Genomic DNA, 20,908 nt, shown 5'->3' with positions numbered 1-20,908 from the left:
ATCTTGATTTTCTTTGAGATTTCTGTCTTTATCTTTGCCTTCTGAGAGAGCCTCTGAAGTTTGTCCTCTGACTTTTTTGTTCAAGCATCCCTAAAGGTGTTTTTAAAATTGTATGTCTTTGCTAACTTTGAAGTTAGTAGCTAACATTTTTCATCTTTTAGTTTAAATAGGTGCAAGCAGTAAAATTTCCAATGTACCATAATACTCAGCTCCTAAAATGAAACTTATCTCATTTTTCTTTTAAATGTAGCCAGTAAAATCTAAATGACCTTTTCTCCTTGGAATATTCACAAAGTTTTATCCTATTTTACCATTTTATACCTGAATGTCTTTTTAATATCACTGTACCAGTCTAGATTAAACAGTACATGCATTAAAACTTTTTGGTTTTAGAAATTTCTTATGCCAACAAAATTAAAAGTGTTTTTTTTCTCTGAACAGAGTAATTATTAGATATCAGTGGGACAGATATACCAGAAATGTTGATAAATATTTAAAAACTAAACAGTTTTGTAGAACTACATTTTTTAGCAAAACTTAATGAGAGAAAGTAGTATCTTATTTACAGCCTTCAGCAAGCCCCAACATTTCAGATTATCTTTATCTGGTGTGCCATAAATTTTTAACTCTTGAACCGGTATGCTGTTATGAGATGTAAGCCTTTCTTCCAAGCCGTGTGAGAAAGGTGGCTGAAGTGAAAGAGTAGGAGTTGAGACTCACATTATATCCAGATCATAAACAAGTTCTTAGGGGAATTACATTTTTTTTTTTTTTTTTTTTTGGTCAGTCTTGGAGCTTGAAATCTGGGCCTGGGCGCTGTCCCTGAACTCTTCAGTTCAAGGCTAGCGCTCTACCACTTGAGCCACAGTGCTACCAGTTTATTGGAGATAAAAGTCTCATGGACTTTCCAAAGCCTGGGCTGGCTTTGAACTGTGATCCTCAGATCTCAGCCTCCTGAGTAGCTAGGATTGCAGACGTGAGCCACTGACGCCTGGCTGGGTGAATCACTTTTAAGAAGCACTCTATATATAAACTAAAAATTTAGATTTTGATTCCTTAAAACTGTGCAAGGGCTGGGCATGTAGCTCAGTGACAAAGCACCTGTGTCGTATGAGTGACACCCTTTGTTTGGTCACTAGCACCACAAAAATACAAAGGAAAAGAAACTATTCATACCATAGTTTCAGATAGTGCTTGGAAAGCCAGGAGGAACTGACAGACCCTTCCTCCCTTCTTCCTTCCTCCTTCCTTTTTTCCTTCCTTCCTTTTTTCCTTCCTTCCTTCCTTCCTTCCTTCCTTCCATCCTTCCCTTGCTCCCTCCCCCCTTCCTTCTTTCCTTCCGTCCCTTGCTCCCTCCCTCCTAAGGAAGGCCTTCCTTCTTTATCCCTTCTTCCCTTTTCTCTCCCTCCCTTCCTTTATAATAATTATTTTCTTTTTGTTTGTTATTTTTACATAGATTCTCATGGATTTTTATGTGTTTGTTTTTTGTCATTGTTGTTTGCCTCAGCTGGCCTTGATCTGTGATTCTCATGATCTCTACCTCTTGAGTAGTTGGAATTACAGATGTGAGCCACTGCCCCTAGCCCAAGTTGTATACATTGTCATATCACTAATCAGTGGAATAGAACACCACTAATAAAAAGCCCACAGCAACTTAGTGTTGAAAAACAAAAAGTCCTTCCTCTAAAGCCAGGAACAAGTATAGGAGACATACTCTCATCACTTTAACACTGAGCTTGGCTCATTAATGGCAAAGTAATAGATGCCCATAATCCTAGCATTTGAGAGGCCAATACAGGCATCTCATGAGCTTGATATCAGTCTTGGTCTATATTACCAGAGCTTATCCAAAAAAAACCCCCAACAAAAACTATAGTGCTGAAAGTCCTACCAAGAGCAGTTAGACAAGAAAAAGAAAAAGCAGGGCTGGGAAAGTGGCTCAGTGGTAGAGCGCTTGCCTTGCATGACTGAGGCCCTGGGTTCGATTCCCCAGCACCACATAAGCAAAAACAAAGAAAGCCGGATATGGTGCTGTGGCTCAAGTGGTAAAGCACTAGCCTTGAGCTGAAGAGCTGAGGGACAGCGCCCAGGCCCAGAGTTCAGGCCCACAACCGGACACCCAAAAAAAAAAAAAGAAAGAAAGAAAGAAAAAGAAAAAGCATGCAGATTGTAACTGAAAGTAAACTTACCTCTATACACAGGATGTGACCTCAGGTGTCATGAGCCCTAAAAATTCCACACCAAATAATAGAATTAAACTAGGCACTAGTATTCACACCTGAAAACCTAGTTACTTAGGAGGCTTGGACCTGGAGGATCTCAGTTTGAATCCAGCCCTGGCATAAAAGTCTGTTAAGATGACATTTCCAGCCAAGTGCTGGTGGCTCATACCTGCAATCCTAGCTATTCAGGAGGCTGAGATCTGAGGATCACAGTTCAAAGCTAGCCTGGGCAGAAAAGTTCATGAGATTCTTATCTCCAATAAACTACTTAGAAAAAGCCAGAAGTGGCGCTGTGGCTCAAATGGTAGAGCACCAGCCTTGAGCACAAAGGCTTAGGGACAGGGCCTGGGCCCTGAGTTGAAGCTCCATGACCAGCAAAAAAAAAAAAAGACTACATGTCCAATTAATCAACAAAATGTGGAGCTGGAGGAGTAGCCCAAGTGGTAGAGCTGGCTAGGCAGTCATGAGGCCTTTGAGTCCAAGCCCTAGTACCAGGAGAAAAAAATAGAATTAATGGATCTAATAAAGTTACATTTGATAAAATACAAAAATTAGGTGCAATTCTATAAGCAAAAAATCTAAAAATGAGATTAAGTAATAGCATCACAAAGACAAAATACTTAGGAATAAACCTTACCAACATGGTAAAAAAAACTATGAAACATTGCTAAAAGTTAATGAAGATACAGATAAATACAAAGACATACTGTATTCATAAGTTGGAATACTTAACCATTACTAAATTATCCAAAATCATCTACAAATTCAGCAGTCTGTTATCAAAATCCTAGTAACAGGTTTTTCAGAAATAGATAAAATCCTAAAATTCATACAGAATCTCAAGAGACCTTGGAAAGCCAATAGTCTTAGGAAGACATAATTCATGTAGCTTTGATTCTGCTTTTGTGGTTTTAGTTCACTGCTACTCTTTGTCTCATCCCTTTTCTGTTCCTCCTTCTGCATCCTCTGTGCTCTGTACACTAGGTACTTAACATGGCTTCTCATGGCCTGTCTACAAGTCTCAGAAATGACAACTTGGCTAACAAAAGACTACTATTGAGTCATAATATTTTAATGGCCTCCTGACCTCTGGGTTGCACTATAGGGGATCCAAGTTGGTAAAAGCAAGTGGGGAAGATTAGGATATAATAGTACCATAAGAAACCCTAAAAAATTAAGGCCCAAGGAAAGTCCTACAAGTACACAGTAGGTAAAAAATATTTTGAAGTGGCCCTTTCAGATATTACATATATGTTCTGTAAGCATTGAGGATACCAAAAGAATAAAGAGAACCCCAACTCTGCTTCCTCTTCATTGAGACTACTAGGACTAAGGCTTCAAGTCCTACTAGTGAGGGGAATGTGAACTACTTGAAAAATTACTCAGTCTTACTGTGCTGTGCCTTAGTGATAGGTATTCATAGGCCTTTAGATCTTTACCTAATAGGCTTTTTATTCCTAGAAAGAGATTAAAAGAAACCTCAGTGAAATGCGGAATCTGGAAGAAACAATGGCAGAACTTAAACTGGTAAGTTAGTCATACTAAATTGCCAGCATTTTAAGTGGAAAATGCTTTACTGAACATATATTTTAAATTGAGATATAATTTACATACAGTATTCACTCATTCAAGTGTTGTCTGTTTTATGCAACTGTCACTATTGTTTAATCAGAGTGTTTTTGCCCCGTAACAATAAGACTTTTACTCTTTAGCACTCACTCCCTGACAACCAGCATCTACTTTAGATGCTGTAGATACTATATTGTAACTATTCCATATGGTAGTCCAAATGTACTGGACTTCTTTCATTCAGCATGGTGCTCACTATTTGTATGTATACTATAAATGTTGAATGACTCATTATGCTGGTCTCAGGCCTGTGACCAAGTTTCAGTAGTGGGGGCTGACATTAATGCCTCTGTTACTACTTTCTGGTCTTTCTTTTATCTTCCAGTGCTTTGTTGTTTGTATTAATACAATTAATGATGGTATTAGTAGTTAATATTTATTAAGTACTTAACCATAGTGGAAATGCTGGGCACTAACTACTCCACACCTTTTAAACATAAGCTTTTATAATTTTTCATGCACAAGTACATATTCATTTAGAATCAAGTAGAAAAATATGCCACACAAATTGGAAGAAAATATAATGTAACAGTTCTTCCATCCACAAAGAAGCATTGTTGATCTTTAAGTTCTTTGGTGCTGCTTTTAGTGACCATTGTTAATTGACTTTAATTGAAACTGTATGCATGAATAATTAAAAGTGTGTTTATGAATACATATGTGTGGATTGCAGGTATTTAAGTGCTTATAAACATCTATTTAAACTTTCAAGTGCTATAATGTTTTACAATGTTATTAGAAATTGTGTTTATAGTATTAAAAACTTATAGGAATTAAACGCATGCCATAAAGAAAAGGAAAGACTGAGTGATGAACTCCTTCTGAAATCAGACCTGGAAACTGTTGTTTATCAGCTTGAACAAGAAAAGCAAAGACTTAACAAAAAGTTGGAAAGTTTTACAAGTACAGGTAAGATATACAATGTTAGCAACTTGAAAAGTAATTGAGATTTGTTCTTAATATATTCCTTTTTATTTTTGATTATTTAAGTTGTTATACAAAGGGGTTTTGTTTCAACCTGTAGTTTATTATTTTTCTTAGTAGATCATCTACATTCATTAAATAGATGTTTGTAGAGAGTTTGACATGAACCAGAATCCACATTAGGCATTGTAGATAGGGGAGAAACCCCCTCATCTCTAGGAACTTTCAGTATTGTAATATGTTTGTTTGGTTAGTCCAAGAAACCCTGCTTGAACATTTTACAGTATCTATTTTTTTGAGACAGAATGGTAATAGAATGAAAACCAAAGAGCATTCCTTCATTGTTTCTTGGAATGAATGTCAACTCATGAATTTGACAGCTGCATATAGTAAATGCTTACTGTGTATCTGCTGAATAAATGGAAGAAGAGATGGTAGCAAATCAGAATATATCATGAAAATATTCAGTGCCTCACAGTTTTAACAAGTATTATCTAAATTAGGTCATACTATAAGAACGATAGTATTTAGGTACTTTCATTTATGAAGAGTTAATTTCTGTGGTAAAACTAGTAACTGTGAGCAGGGTACAATGGTATGGGCTTGTAGTCCCAGCCACTTTAAACACTGAGGCAGGAAGATTGCTTGAGCCCAGAACTTTGAGATCCGTGTAAGCCAAATAAAAAATGAAAAACTGATCATTGTACTTACTTGAAAAAGACTTGTTTTGATCTCTTTGTATATGCATAAAATTCGAGCTTAGTGTTAGATTTGCTCATGTTCTGTTTGTTTGAAAATGTATTTGTGTTTCACTGCGTTTTCAGATATCTAGAAAGTATCATGTAGAAATGTATTGCTTTATTTTGAAGGTACTAGATAATACCCTGTAATTAGAAAAAAAAATAGGGGGATTTGACTCAGTGGATTTTTATTTAAACTTTTAATGTTTCACTTTTTTTCATTTTCCTCTTTTAATATTTATCTCTTTGACACTTGTGAGTGATACACAAAATAATTCATGATTTCTTGTTGCTTTCATTTTAAAAAGAAAATGGCATTACACTTTAATTTGCAGAAAGAAAACTTACTCTGGAAGTTGAGAGGATGAGGCTGGAACATGGAATAAAACGTCGAGACAAGTCACCCTCTCGTTTAGATACATTTCTGAAAGGTATAGAAGAAGAACGAGATTATTATAAAAGAGAACTAGAAAGACTCCAACATATAATACAACGAAGATCTTCCTCTATGAATTATTGTGCACGTGAAAAACTTCCAATACTTAAAACATTAGAAAAGGTAATACCTCTGTAAAAGAGTAATCAGTAAGGTGGAGAATACTGTTAAGAAACTTCTGTTTTATTACTATATTACATATAACTTTATTCACTTTGCTTTTTTTTTTTTTTTTTTGGTAGATTGTGGGGTTTGAACTCTGGGCCTGGCCGCTGTCCATGAGCTCTCAGCTCAAGGCAAGCACTCTACCACTTGAGCCACAGTGCCACTTCTGGTTTTCTGAGTGGTTAACTGGAGATGAGTCTTATGGGAGCTGGGAATGTGGCTCAGTGGTAGAGTGCTTGTCTTGCATGCATGAGGCCCTGGGTTCAATTCTTCAGCACCACATAAGCAGAAAAAGTTGGAAGTGGCCCTCTGGCTCAAGTGGTAGAGCACAAGTCTTAAGCTGAAGAGCTGAGGGACAGTGCCTAGGCCAAGAGTTGAGGCACAATGCCGACTAAACAAACAAAAAAAAAAGTTTCATGGACTTTTCTGCCCGTGCTGTCTTTGAACCACGATCCTCTGATCTCAACCTCCTGAGTAGCTAGGATTATACTGATTCCCAACTTCACATTTGCTTTTTAAAAGTCATTATTTTGATCTTTGTTTTCTGCTGCAACCTATTCTGTAGGCACTGGCATTAAGTAGGGAAATGACATTCCCCACTTCTCCTCCCTTTCCACAAGGTAGAAATGCTGTTTCCTGGATTAAGTAGGAAAATGACCTCTTAACAAGGTAGAAATGCTGATTGCTAGATTAAGGAAAGGTGGATTAGCTGTGTCATGGAAAAAAGTTCGAAGCATCAGGCTTAGGAACTAGAGCCCAGGGACTCTGCTGATGGACACTTCTCTCTAATGATGTACTTCCTGGATCACCTCTGTTCCTCCTGGTAGCAGAGTCTCTTTGACCACATAGCGGGCAGGCTTCATTTGTTTGCAGCGTTGGTTGGACAATCAGGATGGAGCATTACATTTTTGTCAATTGAGCATCTTTGCTGTGGGAAATGGCTAGAAATTGGAAGTGAGTTCTGAACACATGTGTCCACTCTATACATTTGCAAGTTGACAGTTTAAAAGGGTTCACTTTGAAAGCTTGACATGGTGGTAATCATAGCCTATAGTTTCAGCTACTTGGGAAGTTAAGTCAGATGGATGAAAAGTTTAAAACCAGACTGGCCAATAAAACAAGATCCTATCTCCAAAAAAAAAAAAAAAAAAAATGAAAGCTAGCAAGCTGGGTGTGGTGGCTCACACCTATAATCCTAACTATAGTATCACTATGTAGCTCAGGTGTCCTTAAACTCATTGTGTAGCTAACTGGCCTCAAACTCATGATCTTCCTATCTTATGTCCCTTGTGCTGCTGTTATCAGTGAACACTACCATGCCTGGCTTCAAAGCTGTAGCCTGAATATTTGATTCAGTTTCTTTGTAGATTCATAATTAAAAGACAAATGGGAGTGGTAATGGTAAGGTATTAGTACAATGAGATACCTTTCCCCCTTCAATTTGCTTATTTTCTTGAAATGTTGTTTAGTGGCACAGACCACCCCTTTTCTAGAATTCAGAAATTGGACTGTATTGGAATATTTTAAAGCCCCCCAAATAAACCAAAGCAATGGGTAATACATGAGTAAAGTGGGTATGAATGAGGCATGAAGACAGACTAGGACAAGTTCCTGATCTTGTTTGACTATGTAGTAAGGAGTGATGAAAAGGAGTTAATTATTATATATTAATACTAATATATACTTACCTACATACAAGATACATTTAGAGATGAGTTCAGCCAACACATGTTCAGGAATGTATGCTTTCCTAGGTGCCATATTGGGCACTGAATGTGTAGTGAAAAAGCCTGGATATCTACTATGTCCCTCATGGAACTTAAATTTTAGTAGACATACATTAAAAACAAACTCATGTTTGTTTTTGCACATATGTTTGTTTTTGCACATACTACCACTGAGCTATTTCTGCAACCCTTAATTTAATCTCATTTATAATAAATGTTAATGAAGAGTAGAATAGATATGAAAGCTTGAAATTAGTCCATAAAAGATATAAATTAAATGGAGAATCTAGAGGAATTCATTATGGAAAGTGACATTGAACTGAGTTCTAAACAGTAATGAAAATAGACTTAAATCTTTATTCATTGAGTCCTTTTCTAGAATCTGTACAGATCACTTCCTTTCTGTAATTTTTAAAATTTAGATATAATTGGGTTATGGATCTCATTTTATAATTTCATGTCTGTATTGAATTATCAGATAAGCCCAATTTAAGATGCCTACATTTAATACTTTAACAATAAAATGCTATAAATGTGCCATCTTTATTTTTCACAGTTAACACTGGAACTTTTGAATTGAACTGGAATAGTAGGCATATTCTTGTTTTAGAAATATTGAAAGCAAGGTATGTTAAGGTGGTACATTGACTCACTGATAAGCTTATACTACTTGTTAGAAGTATTTGCATTGATCTGATTGTAAAAATAGACCTTGTATAGGTGTCATTTGAGGATGGTTGGGGTTAGGCCTGGTTGGAAAATTGATCATAATGTTCAGTCTTATTGCACTGAAAAATAAGTGACACTGTTAGAGTTACTTGCACTGGGTGAACAAATACACATATACCCACCTGATCCCTTCCCTGGAGAGGATTTAAAGTAATGGTGCTTAAAAATTTCCAGGACTCAAAATCACTTTTAAGCCTTAAAAAACAAAGTTAAGGAACCCTACCGTCTTAAGTTTCTAAGTCTGGAATAAGGCCCAAATTTGTATGTGTTACAAGTTCCTGGGCGTTACTGCTGTTTCTGGTGGGGCTTATCAGGTCCAGGAGAACTGTGGAAGGATCTGATGGGACCTGATTGAATGTTGACAGCTGGGTCCCCAGAGAATTCCCCTCAGTACTGCCAGTGTTATCATTTACTCCGATAGATTTTTTTTTCTGTTAAAAATGGTTTCCTTTATTACATTAAAAGAACTTCTATGCCTTTTGTCTATTAGCCTTGCTCAGTCATCCTCATCACTGGCATCTTTGTGACAACCATGTGGTGATAATTATAACAAATGGTAACTTCTGTCTTTCAATTATGTTTCAGGATGATTACAATTCAGAAATTCATGTGATCACAAAAGAAAGAGATGAACTTCAGCGTATGCTAGAAAGATTTGAAAAATACATGGAAGATATACAGTCCAATGTTAAATTATTGACAGCAGAAAGAGATAAACTGAGTACCTTATATACTGAAGTAAGAAATGTATTATAATTAACCCAACTGTTTTCTAAATGATAGAACCGGTTAACCATGGTGAAGCCAATATATATTCATCAAAGTTCTTTTAACATATGGACCTTGTGATATTCCTTCATAATTAGAATTTTAATTAGTAGTATATTCTCATCTTGTTCTCAAAGCACATATTTCACTTTTTTACATCTATTCTCCCTTCTAGCGTGTGCATGTGACAGATCAAAACTACCTGAACAGGCCTCACTCTGAGCCTAATTTATTCTGGGATTTAGATATGTACCATATGTCTGAATACCAAGAATAAACTTAGGTAGCTCACTTGCTGTTTGGACTCTTGGCTATTAAAGGTGTAAACACTAGTGAAAAAGGCTTTGCTATGAAAGAGGAAATCAATATAATATGGCCCCTTTCCCATGCCTCACTTGTCCTAAGGGCAAAGTGAGTCTAAGCAAAGCCTGGTGTCTGTCATCAGATTTTGTCCTGTCAGTCTTCTTGCTGTTTTGACAGGAGGTGAACATTTTTGCTTATTTTAGGATTTGGCATACAAATTAATCCACTTTTGGAGTTTCTTGACAGTGCTTAAATTTCAGCTCTCTTGGGTCTGCCTAGCTAATTTCTGTTTGTCTGTCTGCTGTCTAGTCTCCAGCATTTTGTACTTACTACATCTTTCAAATATCCTTTTTGGTTTTATCATTTGATTTGAATCCTTTCCTCATTACTTTGTTGGAATTTGGGAAGACAGTGGAAATAGCATGTATTTAGTGTATCTTTTCAAAATAGTGGATGCATTCAAAGTGTTTATTTATGTCTTTAATTCTCTAAGGCTCAAGAAGAACTATCTACATTAAGACAAGAATCCTCCCAAACCACAGTCCCTACTAATCTCGTTAGTCTTATGGAAAAGGAAAAGGAACTTGCAATGTCTGACTTAAGAAGACTTATGTCAGAAAGGGAAGCCTTAAAAGAAAAGTTAAAAGTAAGTAGTCCAGGGCTGGGAATGTTGCTTAGTGATAGAGTGTTTGCCTAGCGTGCATGAAGGCCCTGGGTTCGATTCCCCAATACAACATCAACAGAAAAAGCCGGAAGTGGCACTGTGGCTCAAATGGTAGAACACAAGCCTTGAGAGGCTCAGGGACAGAGCCCAGGCCCTGGGTTCAAGCCCCAGGACTGGCAAAAAAAAAAAAATTAATACAATTCACATATTAACGTGTATTTTCCTATGACACTGCTAATGATGCACATCTACATGGTATGGGCAAGTGGTGCAAGCTGGCAGACCCAGCTTGCCCTATTAGGCTCAGCCTGTAGCTAAGAGTGCTTTCACATTTCTACATTGCTTTCAAAAAACAAAATAAAACAAAAAAATTAAAAGCAAAAAAAAAAAAACCCAAAATAATAGAAGACTAAACAAAATAAAACAAAAAAATTAAAAGCAAAAAAAAAAAAAAAACCCAAAATAATAGAAGACTATTTCATTGTGAGAAAGTGTTACTGGAATATGTTTACAGCCTGTAGTTTTTTGTGTTTTTTTTGTGCCAGTTAAGAAATGCAATAGAGACATTCATTCCACAATACATGCTGTCTGGTTTTTTACAGAAAATATTTGTTGACCCCTGAACTCAAAGGGAAGTTTTTCATGTGAAGAATGACACTTTTTAAAAAAATAAATAAAAGAATGCCATACAGTTGACCCATTTAAAAAAAAGTATAATTCAGTGGTTTTTAGTATATTCATAATGTACAATCTTTACCACAATCAACTTTGGACACTTTGTATCCATTTACTGTCAGTTTCTTTCCTCATGGGTCTCCTCAGACACAGGCAACCTGTAATGTACTTTGTATCTCTGGGTTTGTCTATTCTGGGCATTTCATATATATTGAATCATTGAATATGTGGGTTTTGTTTTGTTGTGTTACAGTGCCAGGAATTGAGCAGTAGGCCTTTGAACATATAAAGCAAGCAATCTACCATGGAGCTAACTATATCCCCAGTTGAAATATGTCATATTTTTATATCTGGCATTAGCATGTACTTTGAGGTTCATCTACAAACAATCCTAGAACATTTGTTTGTAAGTTTTTAGTGTGGTCATGGGTTCATGTTTCTTGGGCATATCCTGCTCATACGGTAGCTCTCTGCTGAGTTTCCATAATCACCAAGGCCAAACTATTTTCCAGAGTTGGCTTACCCCCACTATCGTGAAGAAGGGTTCTAGCTTCTCTACATCCTCTTCAGTGCTACTTTTACCTGCCATTTTTATTATACTCTTTCATTATGGTTTTGATTTGCATTTCCTCAGTGCTTAACGATGTTAAGCATCTTTTAAGGTGGCCTATTGGCCAGTTTAATTTAATTTGATCATTTTTTTAAAAAACATCTGTTGAGATCTTTTGCCATTTTAACATTAGGTAGTTTTCCTCATTATTATTGACTGAAAGTGTTTTCATATATTTTTGAAACAGCCCCTTTCTTGTCAGTACTGCCTTGCAGACGCTTCTGTGGGTCTTTGTTTTACTTTCTTACTGGTATCTTTGAAACACAGAAGTTTGCAATTTATATGAAGTCCAATCTATCCTGTTTCCTTAGTTGCTTGTGTTTTAGAGTCATATCTACAGGAAGTATTTTAAAATTCGTTTTGTAATCTCCCCCCAAATAAATAGGTTAGTATTTGTGAAGTACTTAACAATGTTCAGCACATTATGAGTATTATTATTATGAAATCTGTTCTTTCCATGCAGTTTATGTCATAAAATTAATGCTTTGAAAGTAACAGCTAAACTTATGGGAAAAAATAGGCATCTTAATGGTAGTCTTTATGTCACAAATTTGACCCCCCCCCCATAATGCAGTTTGCAAATGTTTTTAATTGTAATATTTGATAAAAATGCCTTCCAAAAAGTTTTTTCCTATAAAATTCAGTGTTAAAATGACCAACACGAGGTCTGGGAATGTGGCTTGGTGGTAGAATGCTTGCCTTACATGCATGAAGCCCTGGATTCGATTCTTCAGTACCTTATACACAGAAAAAGCTGGAAGTGGCACTGTGGCTTAAGTGGTAGAGTGCTAGCCTTGAGCAAAAGAAGCTCAGGGACAGTGCCCAGACTCTGAGTTCCAGCCTCAGGACTGGCAAAAAATTTTAAAAAAAACAGACCAAACATGAAACTTGTGTGTAATATGGTAACATTTAGCACAGGCTACTCATTTTTCTTTTCCATGTGTGTTGAAGTGACCAAAAAATGTAAAAATAGCTCTTTAAATATTTAAACAGTAGTACTGAAAACTTGGGAAGAGTGACATTCAAACTACTAGAATCCTTCTGGGTTGTGGAAGACAGGATTTTATGAGTTTTCAATGAACTTTTACTTAACAACTGAATCCCTCAGTCTCCTAGTGAGAAAGCTACTCTGCTTCTAACCCAGTTGTCAAGTTTAGGTGTTAGGGCTAAAGTGTCCCTGAAAGCTCCTGTCTTCTAAATATTAACTGGATTCTAGCAATGCTATTTCATTTCCAATATTGAACAAAAGTAAGCTTTAACCATGGGGGAGGATCTGTCCCAAGTGCCTTCTGTATATGCTCTGTCTTGGAAATTAAAAAAGTCTTTTCTCATTGGTGCTGCTTACAGATGATGTCTCTGAATTACAGTGAGCTTTAAGTAATTTGCCCAGCCTCCCCCATTGTGCGTTACAAGGAGTCTGACTCCTGTGTACTTGTTACTTTCTTCTACTCTGTACTTCCTTCTTTGTGTCTGCTCCCAGCCAGTTTGGGTTATTAATTTTTTTGGGGGGGCGGGGGGATCTGGTCGTGGGGCCTGAATTCTGGGCCTGAGCGCTGTCCCTCAGCTCTTCAACTCAAGGCTAGCACTCTACCACTTGAGTCACAGTGCCATTATCCAGCTTTTTTCTTTTTGCTTATGTGGTGCTGAGGAATCGAACCTAGGGCCTCATGCATGCAAGGCAAGCGCTCTACCACTGAGCCACCTTCCAGCCTAGTTATTAAGTTTTCATCTGCATTGTTAGACTTCATTTTTATCTCTATTTAACACTCAGAATTATCTTTTAGAAATGTCTGTCACTTTCTATTTAATTAAAATCCACAAACTGTTTACAAACACTGTAGTGATTGCTCCTTGCCTACTTCCAGGTCCAGTGTCTTTTCCCCTAAGCTCACCTTTGCTGTTCCTTACTCCTGTTTTTCATAAAATTCCAACCTTACTGGCCTTTTTCTTGCCTCTTGTCTTCTCTGTAAACAGTTGAAAGATTCATTCACTCACTCCTCCTAATTCCCTTCTCTGGCGCATTCTTATTCATCTTTAAATCAGCTTAAATATCAGATAGCAAATAAATGCTAGCCCTAGATGCCTTTTTGTGCCCTGTTTTTCTTAGATCTCTTATGGGGCACAGTCCTTACTTACTCTGCTAAGCTTTTGGTTTTTTTATACTTGTGCTAACATGGGTTAAAATGTGTAAGTCTTTTTTTTTTTATTGTGAAAATACTGTACAGAGGGGTTACAATTACATGGGCAAGATAATGAGTACATTTCTTATCAAGCATTGTAGCCTCCTCCTTTGTTTCCCCTTCCCATCCCTTCCCATTCTCCCCCCCGCCCCCAATCCAGCCCTCCCCCCGCCACACACCAAAGTTGTAAAGTTCGTTTTCGACATGTACATCTCATTGTTGCAATGGGTCCACCTGTATCTCTATTTAAACGATTTGTGTGTAAGTCTTTATAAATGAATCTGCCATTCCATGTCTTTTATAGACACACCTGGAGGTAGAGATTGTAGATGATAGCCTGTTGTGCTTTCCTAATTTTTATAAAATAATGATCTTTCTAAAACAGATCTATGGTTAATGAAAAGAAAACATAGCCCTATAGACTTTTTTTCTTATTTTGGTCACTTTGTTTTATTATCAGATATAAACGAGCAATTTTCTACAAAATCTCTTTCAGAACATCCAAGAAATGAATGTTTATGGAAAAGCAGAATTAGAGAAGACTGTTGAACATTTGACACATGTTAATCATCAGGTAATTTGTTAAACTAGTTTTGGGACACATTGTGTTTTTATAAATGGCTGTGTCTGATAAACTCCAGGTGGACTATATAACATAATATTGCTGGCAAAGCTGCTACACAACTACACAGTTGGTACTGTGTGTGCCAAAGGCTGAAATGGGTTCCAGTCCACTTCTGTCTGCTGAACCTATAAGAAAACTGCCTGACCTTTCTGTGCCTCAGTTCCCTTATTTATAAAGTATTAGGGCTATTGCTTTTCAATGGTTTTGTGAAAATTAAATGGATTAGTAATACAAGTAAAGAACTTAGAAAAGTGCATATTGTAGGGCTCAGTTGCTATTGATGATTATTGTGGTTTTGGTCTTGTAAAAATAATTACATAACACAGCATAAAATAGGAAGTGTCCTCTCAGGGGCTCAAGTCCCTTATATAAAACAAATAGTATTTGCATATCCTATGCATATCTTCCCATATGCATTTTTTGTGTCAGTACTGGGGCTTGAACTCAGAGTCAGAGTAATCTCCCTTAGCTTTTACACTCAAGGCTGTCACTCTGCCACTTGAGTCACAGCTTTACTTTGGCTTTTTGATGGTTAATTTAGATCTTGCCTGGGCCTAGCTTTGAACCACAGTCCGTAAATCTTAACTTCCTGAGTAACTAGGAGAACAGGTATGAGGCAGCAATGCCTGTTAACTTCCCATATACTTTTAAATCACATTTAGATCACTTATGATACCTTATGCAAAATCAGTGCTATGTACATAATGTTACAATATATAGATTAGGGAATAATAACATGTATATGCTCTCAATACAGATGCATCCATCACAAGACTAAGTACATCGCATAGAACCCACTTAGCCAAATCTAGATACTATGAACATACATGCTTTGAGAATGTATACTGAGTTCCAGAAGCATCAAAAAATATAAAGATAAATAAAAATACATGCTTTTTAATAGTGAGAAATACAATATGCCTATGGATAAATTTCTAGGCCCTTTATAGAAAATATTGTTTAGCCTTATTGAAAAAAGGACTATATAAGTGAAGGAATGTATATGAAAAACTTGACATATGTTATTTAAAGCAATATAAATTCTCCCCAAGTTGCTCTGTGGAGTTGGTATAGTTCCAGCTAAAATCTCAAGTAGTGTGTGTTTGTATATGTTACGGAAATTGTCAATAGCTTCTAAAATACACATGGAAACAAAAGAATCCAACATTTGAAAGACCATGATGGTAGGTTTGCCCTACCAGATATGAAGGCTGTAGAGTCATTGTAATTAAGATAGGAGTGGAGGGCTAGGAATGTGACTTAGTGGTACAGTGCTTGCCTAGCAAGCATGAAGCCCTGGGTTCGAATCCTCAGTACCTCATAAACAGAAAAAGCCAGAAGTGGCACTGTGGCTCAAGAGGTAAGAGTGCTAGCCATGAGCAAAAAGAAAGTTTAGGGACAGTGCTCAGGTTCTGAGTTCATGCCCCTGGACTGGCAAAGAGAGAAGAAAGAAGGGAGGGAGGGAGGGAGGGAGGGAGGGAGGAAGGGAAGGAAGAAAGGAAGGAAGGAAGGAAGGGAGAAAAGAAAAAAAAGAAAAGGATTGGATTGGGCCTATAAGAATCCCTTGAGGGTAAACACAGAATCCCAACACACCAGAGAACTCAGAAAAAGAGTGGTTACCTACTAATGGCTTCTGGGACAGGTGGCTACTTACATTGAAAGAGGAAAAAATTTTCTCTTCCCTCAAATATATCATACCTCCACATCATTTCAAGATTTATTTCATGAATATTCAAAACATGCTGCATTTTTTTTTCTGGTCCTAGGTTTGAACTCAGGGCCTGTACTCTGTCCCTGAGCCATTTTGTGCTCAAGGCTCTATCACTTGAGCCACAGCTCCACTTCAGCCTTTTCTGTTTATGTGGTACTGAGGAATTAATCCCAGGGCTTCATGCATGCTAGACAAGCAATCTACCACTAAGCCCAATTTGCTACATTATAAATATCATTTTTCAAAGCATATTACATTTTGTAAAGAAATGCAGGAGAAAATCTTGAGACATCCTAATCTTGAAGAATTAATAAGAGAAGTATTTATATAGTATTTACTGTATGTCAGGCCCTTGTCTCAACATTTTTTTTTGGGGGGGGGGTCCAGTCGTGGGGCCTAAACTCTGGGCCTGGGCGCTGTCCCTCAGCTCTTCAGGTCAAGGCTAGCGCTCTACCACTTGAGCCACAGCGCCACTTCCGGCTTTTTTCTTTTTGCTTATGTGGTGCTGGGGAATCGAACTCAGGGCCTCAGGCATGCAAGGCAAGTGCTCTACCACTGAGCCACCTTCCCAGCCCCTGTCTCAACATTTTATATATATTATTTAATTTTCATAACAACTATGTGGAGTAATACTAACATTATCCTTTTCTCAGAAAGTAAACTGAGGCCAAAGGAAATATGTCTAAGACCATGTGACTAGTGCCAGAACATGAATGAGTTGATTTGTGAAAGGAAACAGATAAATAGGACCCATAATAAAGATACCTCTATTAATCTAATTATGATGCATTGAAAAGACAAACCATTAATGGGAAAAGAACTTGCTGTACATTTAACACCCTCTCACCTCTACCTACATCTCAAAAAAGTTCAAGAGGTGTGGCTAAACACAACATTTCGTGGTGGAGGAAATTACAATAACTAATAAATGTAAAAAGATGTTTTACGGCTGGGAAGGTAGCTAGGTGGTAGAGTACTTGCCTTGCATACATGAGGCCCTGGGTTCGATTCCTCAGCACCACATAAGCAGAAAAAGCTAGAAGTGGTTCTGTGGCTCAAGTGGTAGAGTGCTTGCCTTAAGCTGAAGAGCTGAGGGACAGCACCCAGGCCCAGAGTTCAGGACCCACAACCGGCAAGAAAAAAAAAAAGTTTTACTCTACTGGGCACCAGTGGCTCATGCCTACAATCCTAGCTACTCAGTAGGCTGAGATCTGAGGATCACAACTTGAAGCCAACCCAGACAGGAAAGTTTGTAAGATTCTTATCTCCAGTTAACCACCCAAAAGCTACAAATGTAGCTGTGGCTCAAGTGGTATAGCAGTAGCCTTGAGTATAAAAGCTCAGAGACAGTGCCTAGGCCCTGAGTTCTAGCCCTAGGACCAAAGAAGAAGAACAACAAAAAGATGTTCTACCTCAGTAATACAAAGTTAAACCACAGTAAAATCATTTTACACACACATCGGATCACCAGAAATTGGCAACCTGTAAAAAGTACTAGCACAAGCTGGTGGCTCATGACTGTAATCCTAACTACTCAGGAGGCTGAGATCTGAGGATCATGGTTCAAAGCCACCATGGGGCAGGAAAGTCCATGAGAATCTTATCTCCAATAAACCACCAGAAAACTGGAAGTGGTGCTGTGGCTCAAGCGTTATAGTGCTCTCCTTGAGCTGAAGAACGCAGGGACAGCGCTCAAGCCCACAGTTCAAGCCCTACAACTGACCAAAAAAAAAGTATTTGCACATAGATATATGTGGCTCCTGAGAATGTGAACAAACACTTCTTGCAGAATAATGTAGCTTTGTATTAGTCAGCCTATTGTCAGTGTGACAATAACCTGAGAAAAACAACATAAAGGAGAAAAGGCTTATTTTGACTCTCAATTTCAGAGGTTTTCGACCCTAGTTGTCTGGCTCCATTGCTTTGGACCTGAGGTGAGGCAGAGAGGGTGAGCTGAGAGGGTTTGCTGATGGAGCAGAGTGCTCACCTCATGACAGAGAACACAGGGAATGAAAGAAAGGAACAGGTAACAAGATAGTTCCTTCAGAGGTCCTGCAGACTCACTTCCTCTGCAGGCTCCTGAAGTTTCACCACCTCCCACAGCACTGTTGCCTGGAGACCACACCTACCACAGCTGAACCTGTGGGGCATTAAGTTTAATTGTATTTTATGCCCTTCAGAAGAATTATATTTTATGTCCTTCAGGAGAATTTTCATTTCCTCCCATGAATCACACTCATTTTATGTTTGGGTTAATATGTTTTCTGCTCTGGTTCTTCTTCAGTTCTTTTCTACTTATGTTTTTTCTTCAGAGATTCCTCAACTTTAGTTCTCTACTATGGTCCCCTTTCTTTCATTGTTGTTATAGATTTATTCTCCTCTCTTTCATTTCAGTAATAGAAGAAAGGAACATATTCCCATCCTGACATCTTTTAATTTTTTGCAAATCTAAGTTATTTCCTTAATTTTCTTCCAGAATATTAGAGTGCCTATGAAAGATGAAATTAGATGTTAACATATATGCCTATTATTTTTTCATTTAAAGCTTGAAGATGAGAAATATGAATTACAAACTAAAATGTTAATAATGAAAGAAACAATAGACTCATTAGAGAACAAATCAAATCTTCAAGCTCAAAAACTTAACCATGTGGCCGGTGACTCATCTCATCAGAAAACAGAGATGAATTCCCTTAGGTAAGTCATTGAAACTTGTAGTATTTCACATCAGGGACAGGCTTCAAGCCTTGGAGCAGAATCATCCAAGAGCTTCTGAAAAGCATATTCTCCAGGGTTCTCTTTTGCTGAGGAAATCTAATTAGGTTTTTTTTTTTCCCCCAAACTTTCGCCAATCAGTATAATTATAGGCATGTTTGGTACCTTCACCTTTTTAAAACCCTATTAACAGATATTTCATTTCCTTTGTAATCATAGATTATATTTACTTTGTAAATTTGCCAAAATTTTCATTTTATGTCAAAAGTAATTATTACACACATCCAATTATAGGTGTTTTTTTTCCTCATGTTAAAAATAAATAAATCAGTGAAAACAAGCCAGGCACTGGTGACTCACATCTATAATCCTTGCTACTTAAGAGGCTGAGATCTGAGGATTGCAGTTGGAAGCCAGCCTGGGAAGGAAAGTTTGTTAGACTCTTATCTCCAGTTAACCACCAAAAAAGCAGAAAGTGGAGTTGTAGCTCAAGTGGTAGAGCAGTAGCCTTGAGTACAAAAGCTCAGGGATAAGCCTTGAGTACAGTAGCTCAGGGATAATGTCCAGGCCCTGAATTCAAGCCCCAAGACTGGCACAAAAACAAGCAGAACAAAAAAAAATACTCCAAATTACTTGTGCTTTATAGTATAGGATTATTGAAAATTTCAGACTCTTGCTACCTGTACCTTCTTGATTTCCTTTTTTTTTTTTTTCTTTGTAACTCTTTCTGATTTAAAAACATGTGTATGTGTGGGCACCAGTACCAGGACTTGAACTTCAGACCTTATGTTCTCATGTGGCTTCTTTGCTTATGCTGATGCTTGAGTCATCCCCCCCAACCCAGTCTTTGCCTAGTGAATTGGTGATAGAGTCTGGTTAACTTTTCTATAGAGATCTCAGAGGTCTCAGTCTCCTGAATAGCTAGGATTATAGACGTGAAAGACTTTTAGCCAGCTAGAAAATGTTGTGTTGCTTTTGAGTTGGTGAGGTTAGAACTCGCTTGCTTGCTTGCTTGGGTTGCTTGCTTAGCTGACACTCTGCTGCTTAAGCCATACCTCCAGCCCAGAAACATACTTTTTTTAACCCAGGGGAAATAAGAGGGACATGAGTGTAAATATCACTTTTAGAAAGCTAATTGCTAGCAATGTGGAACTTGGACTAGAAGTCTTTGAGGCAAACGATAGAGACCAAAGGTCAGAACTGAAACATTGGAAGTGAACTTAGAAAATGAAGAGAGGTCTTACATAAAATCCAAGGGTTTAGCTGATGTAAGTGAGGACAAAGAAGCAATAGTCTAGATTGTAACCTTAGAATATTGGATTCTTGGTTAGGACACTGGGAAAGGGATTGCAGCTAGGAAACTGAGAAGAACTTAAAACTACCAAGGAGCTCCTAAGAAGAGTATACAATTAATTTTTGATTTTTATACTATATTATTTTTAGGAAGATGGAACCATTTTGGAGAAGAATGGTGAACAGCAAGAAATATTATGTAATATAATGACATTGATTATACTGGAAGAGCTTTAAAATAAAAGAATCTTAAATAAGAAATGAAAATATTTTAAGACCTCTCATTTGAGAAATCATTGCTATGAGAGATAAAGAATACCATTTGTTTTTGTCCACTGATTCTCTAGGATAGTCAATGAGCAGCTACAGCGGTCAATTGATGAGTATCAGCACCGACTCTCCATAAAAAGAAGTGAACTCGAATCCGCCCAAGAGAAAATTAAAATACTGGAGGAAAAAATAGGTAAGTGTTCCTAAGTCTCACCTTGGCTAATCCTAGTTTGCTCTATCTAACAAGCATTTCTCTTCATGTATAGATAACCTAACCCTGCAGATGACATCCCAGAATGAGGAAGTTCATGTCATGAAGAAGACCATTGGTGTTATTGATAAAGAGAAAGACATTCTCCAGGAGACAGTAGATGAGAAGACTGAAAAGATTGCGAACTTTCAAGAAAACCTAGCTAATAAGGTTTGTGATTGTTCGCTACTATTTTCCAGCATGTGGACAGAAAATAATTTTATCCCTCATTTCCCATATGAAGTTGTTAGAGTTCCTAAGAGCAGGACTAT

The 20,908-nt window shown here is 37.4% G+C and overlaps 1 protein-coding gene across 3 annotated transcripts in view; it reads left to right on the top strand.

The window, feature by feature from the left end:
• Window positions 1-20,908, top strand: part of Cep135 (centrosomal protein 135) — a 55,572-nt gene that overhangs the window by 17,642 nt on the left and 17,022 nt on the right. For all 3 annotated transcript variants that reach the window (XM_070012231.1, XM_070012230.1, XM_070012229.1), the window contains exons 9-17: window positions 3,684-3,749; window positions 4,622-4,760; window positions 5,851-6,074; window positions 9,158-9,310; window positions 10,137-10,289; window positions 14,269-14,346; window positions 18,654-18,805; window positions 20,464-20,579; window positions 20,653-20,807. In XM_070012231.1, the coding sequence (XP_069868332.1) occupies window positions 3,684-3,749; window positions 4,622-4,760; window positions 5,851-6,074; window positions 9,158-9,310; window positions 10,137-10,289; window positions 14,269-14,346; window positions 18,654-18,805; window positions 20,464-20,579; window positions 20,653-20,807 (1,236 nt within the window). The remainder of the gene's footprint in view (window positions 1-3,683; window positions 3,750-4,621; window positions 4,761-5,850; window positions 6,075-9,157; window positions 9,311-10,136; window positions 10,290-14,268; window positions 14,347-18,653; window positions 18,806-20,463; window positions 20,580-20,652; window positions 20,808-20,908) is intronic.

The sequence above is a fragment of the Dipodomys merriami genome, unplaced genomic scaffold, assembly GCF_024711535.1.
Source record: "Dipodomys merriami isolate MVZ:Mamm:240054 unplaced genomic scaffold, mDipMer1.0.p SCAF_9, whole genome shotgun sequence".
Taxonomy (NCBI): Eukaryota; Metazoa; Chordata; class Mammalia; order Rodentia; family Heteromyidae; genus Dipodomys; species Dipodomys merriami.
Note: the sequence above shows the minus strand (reverse complement) of the source record. Positions and strands in the feature narration are given on the sequence as shown.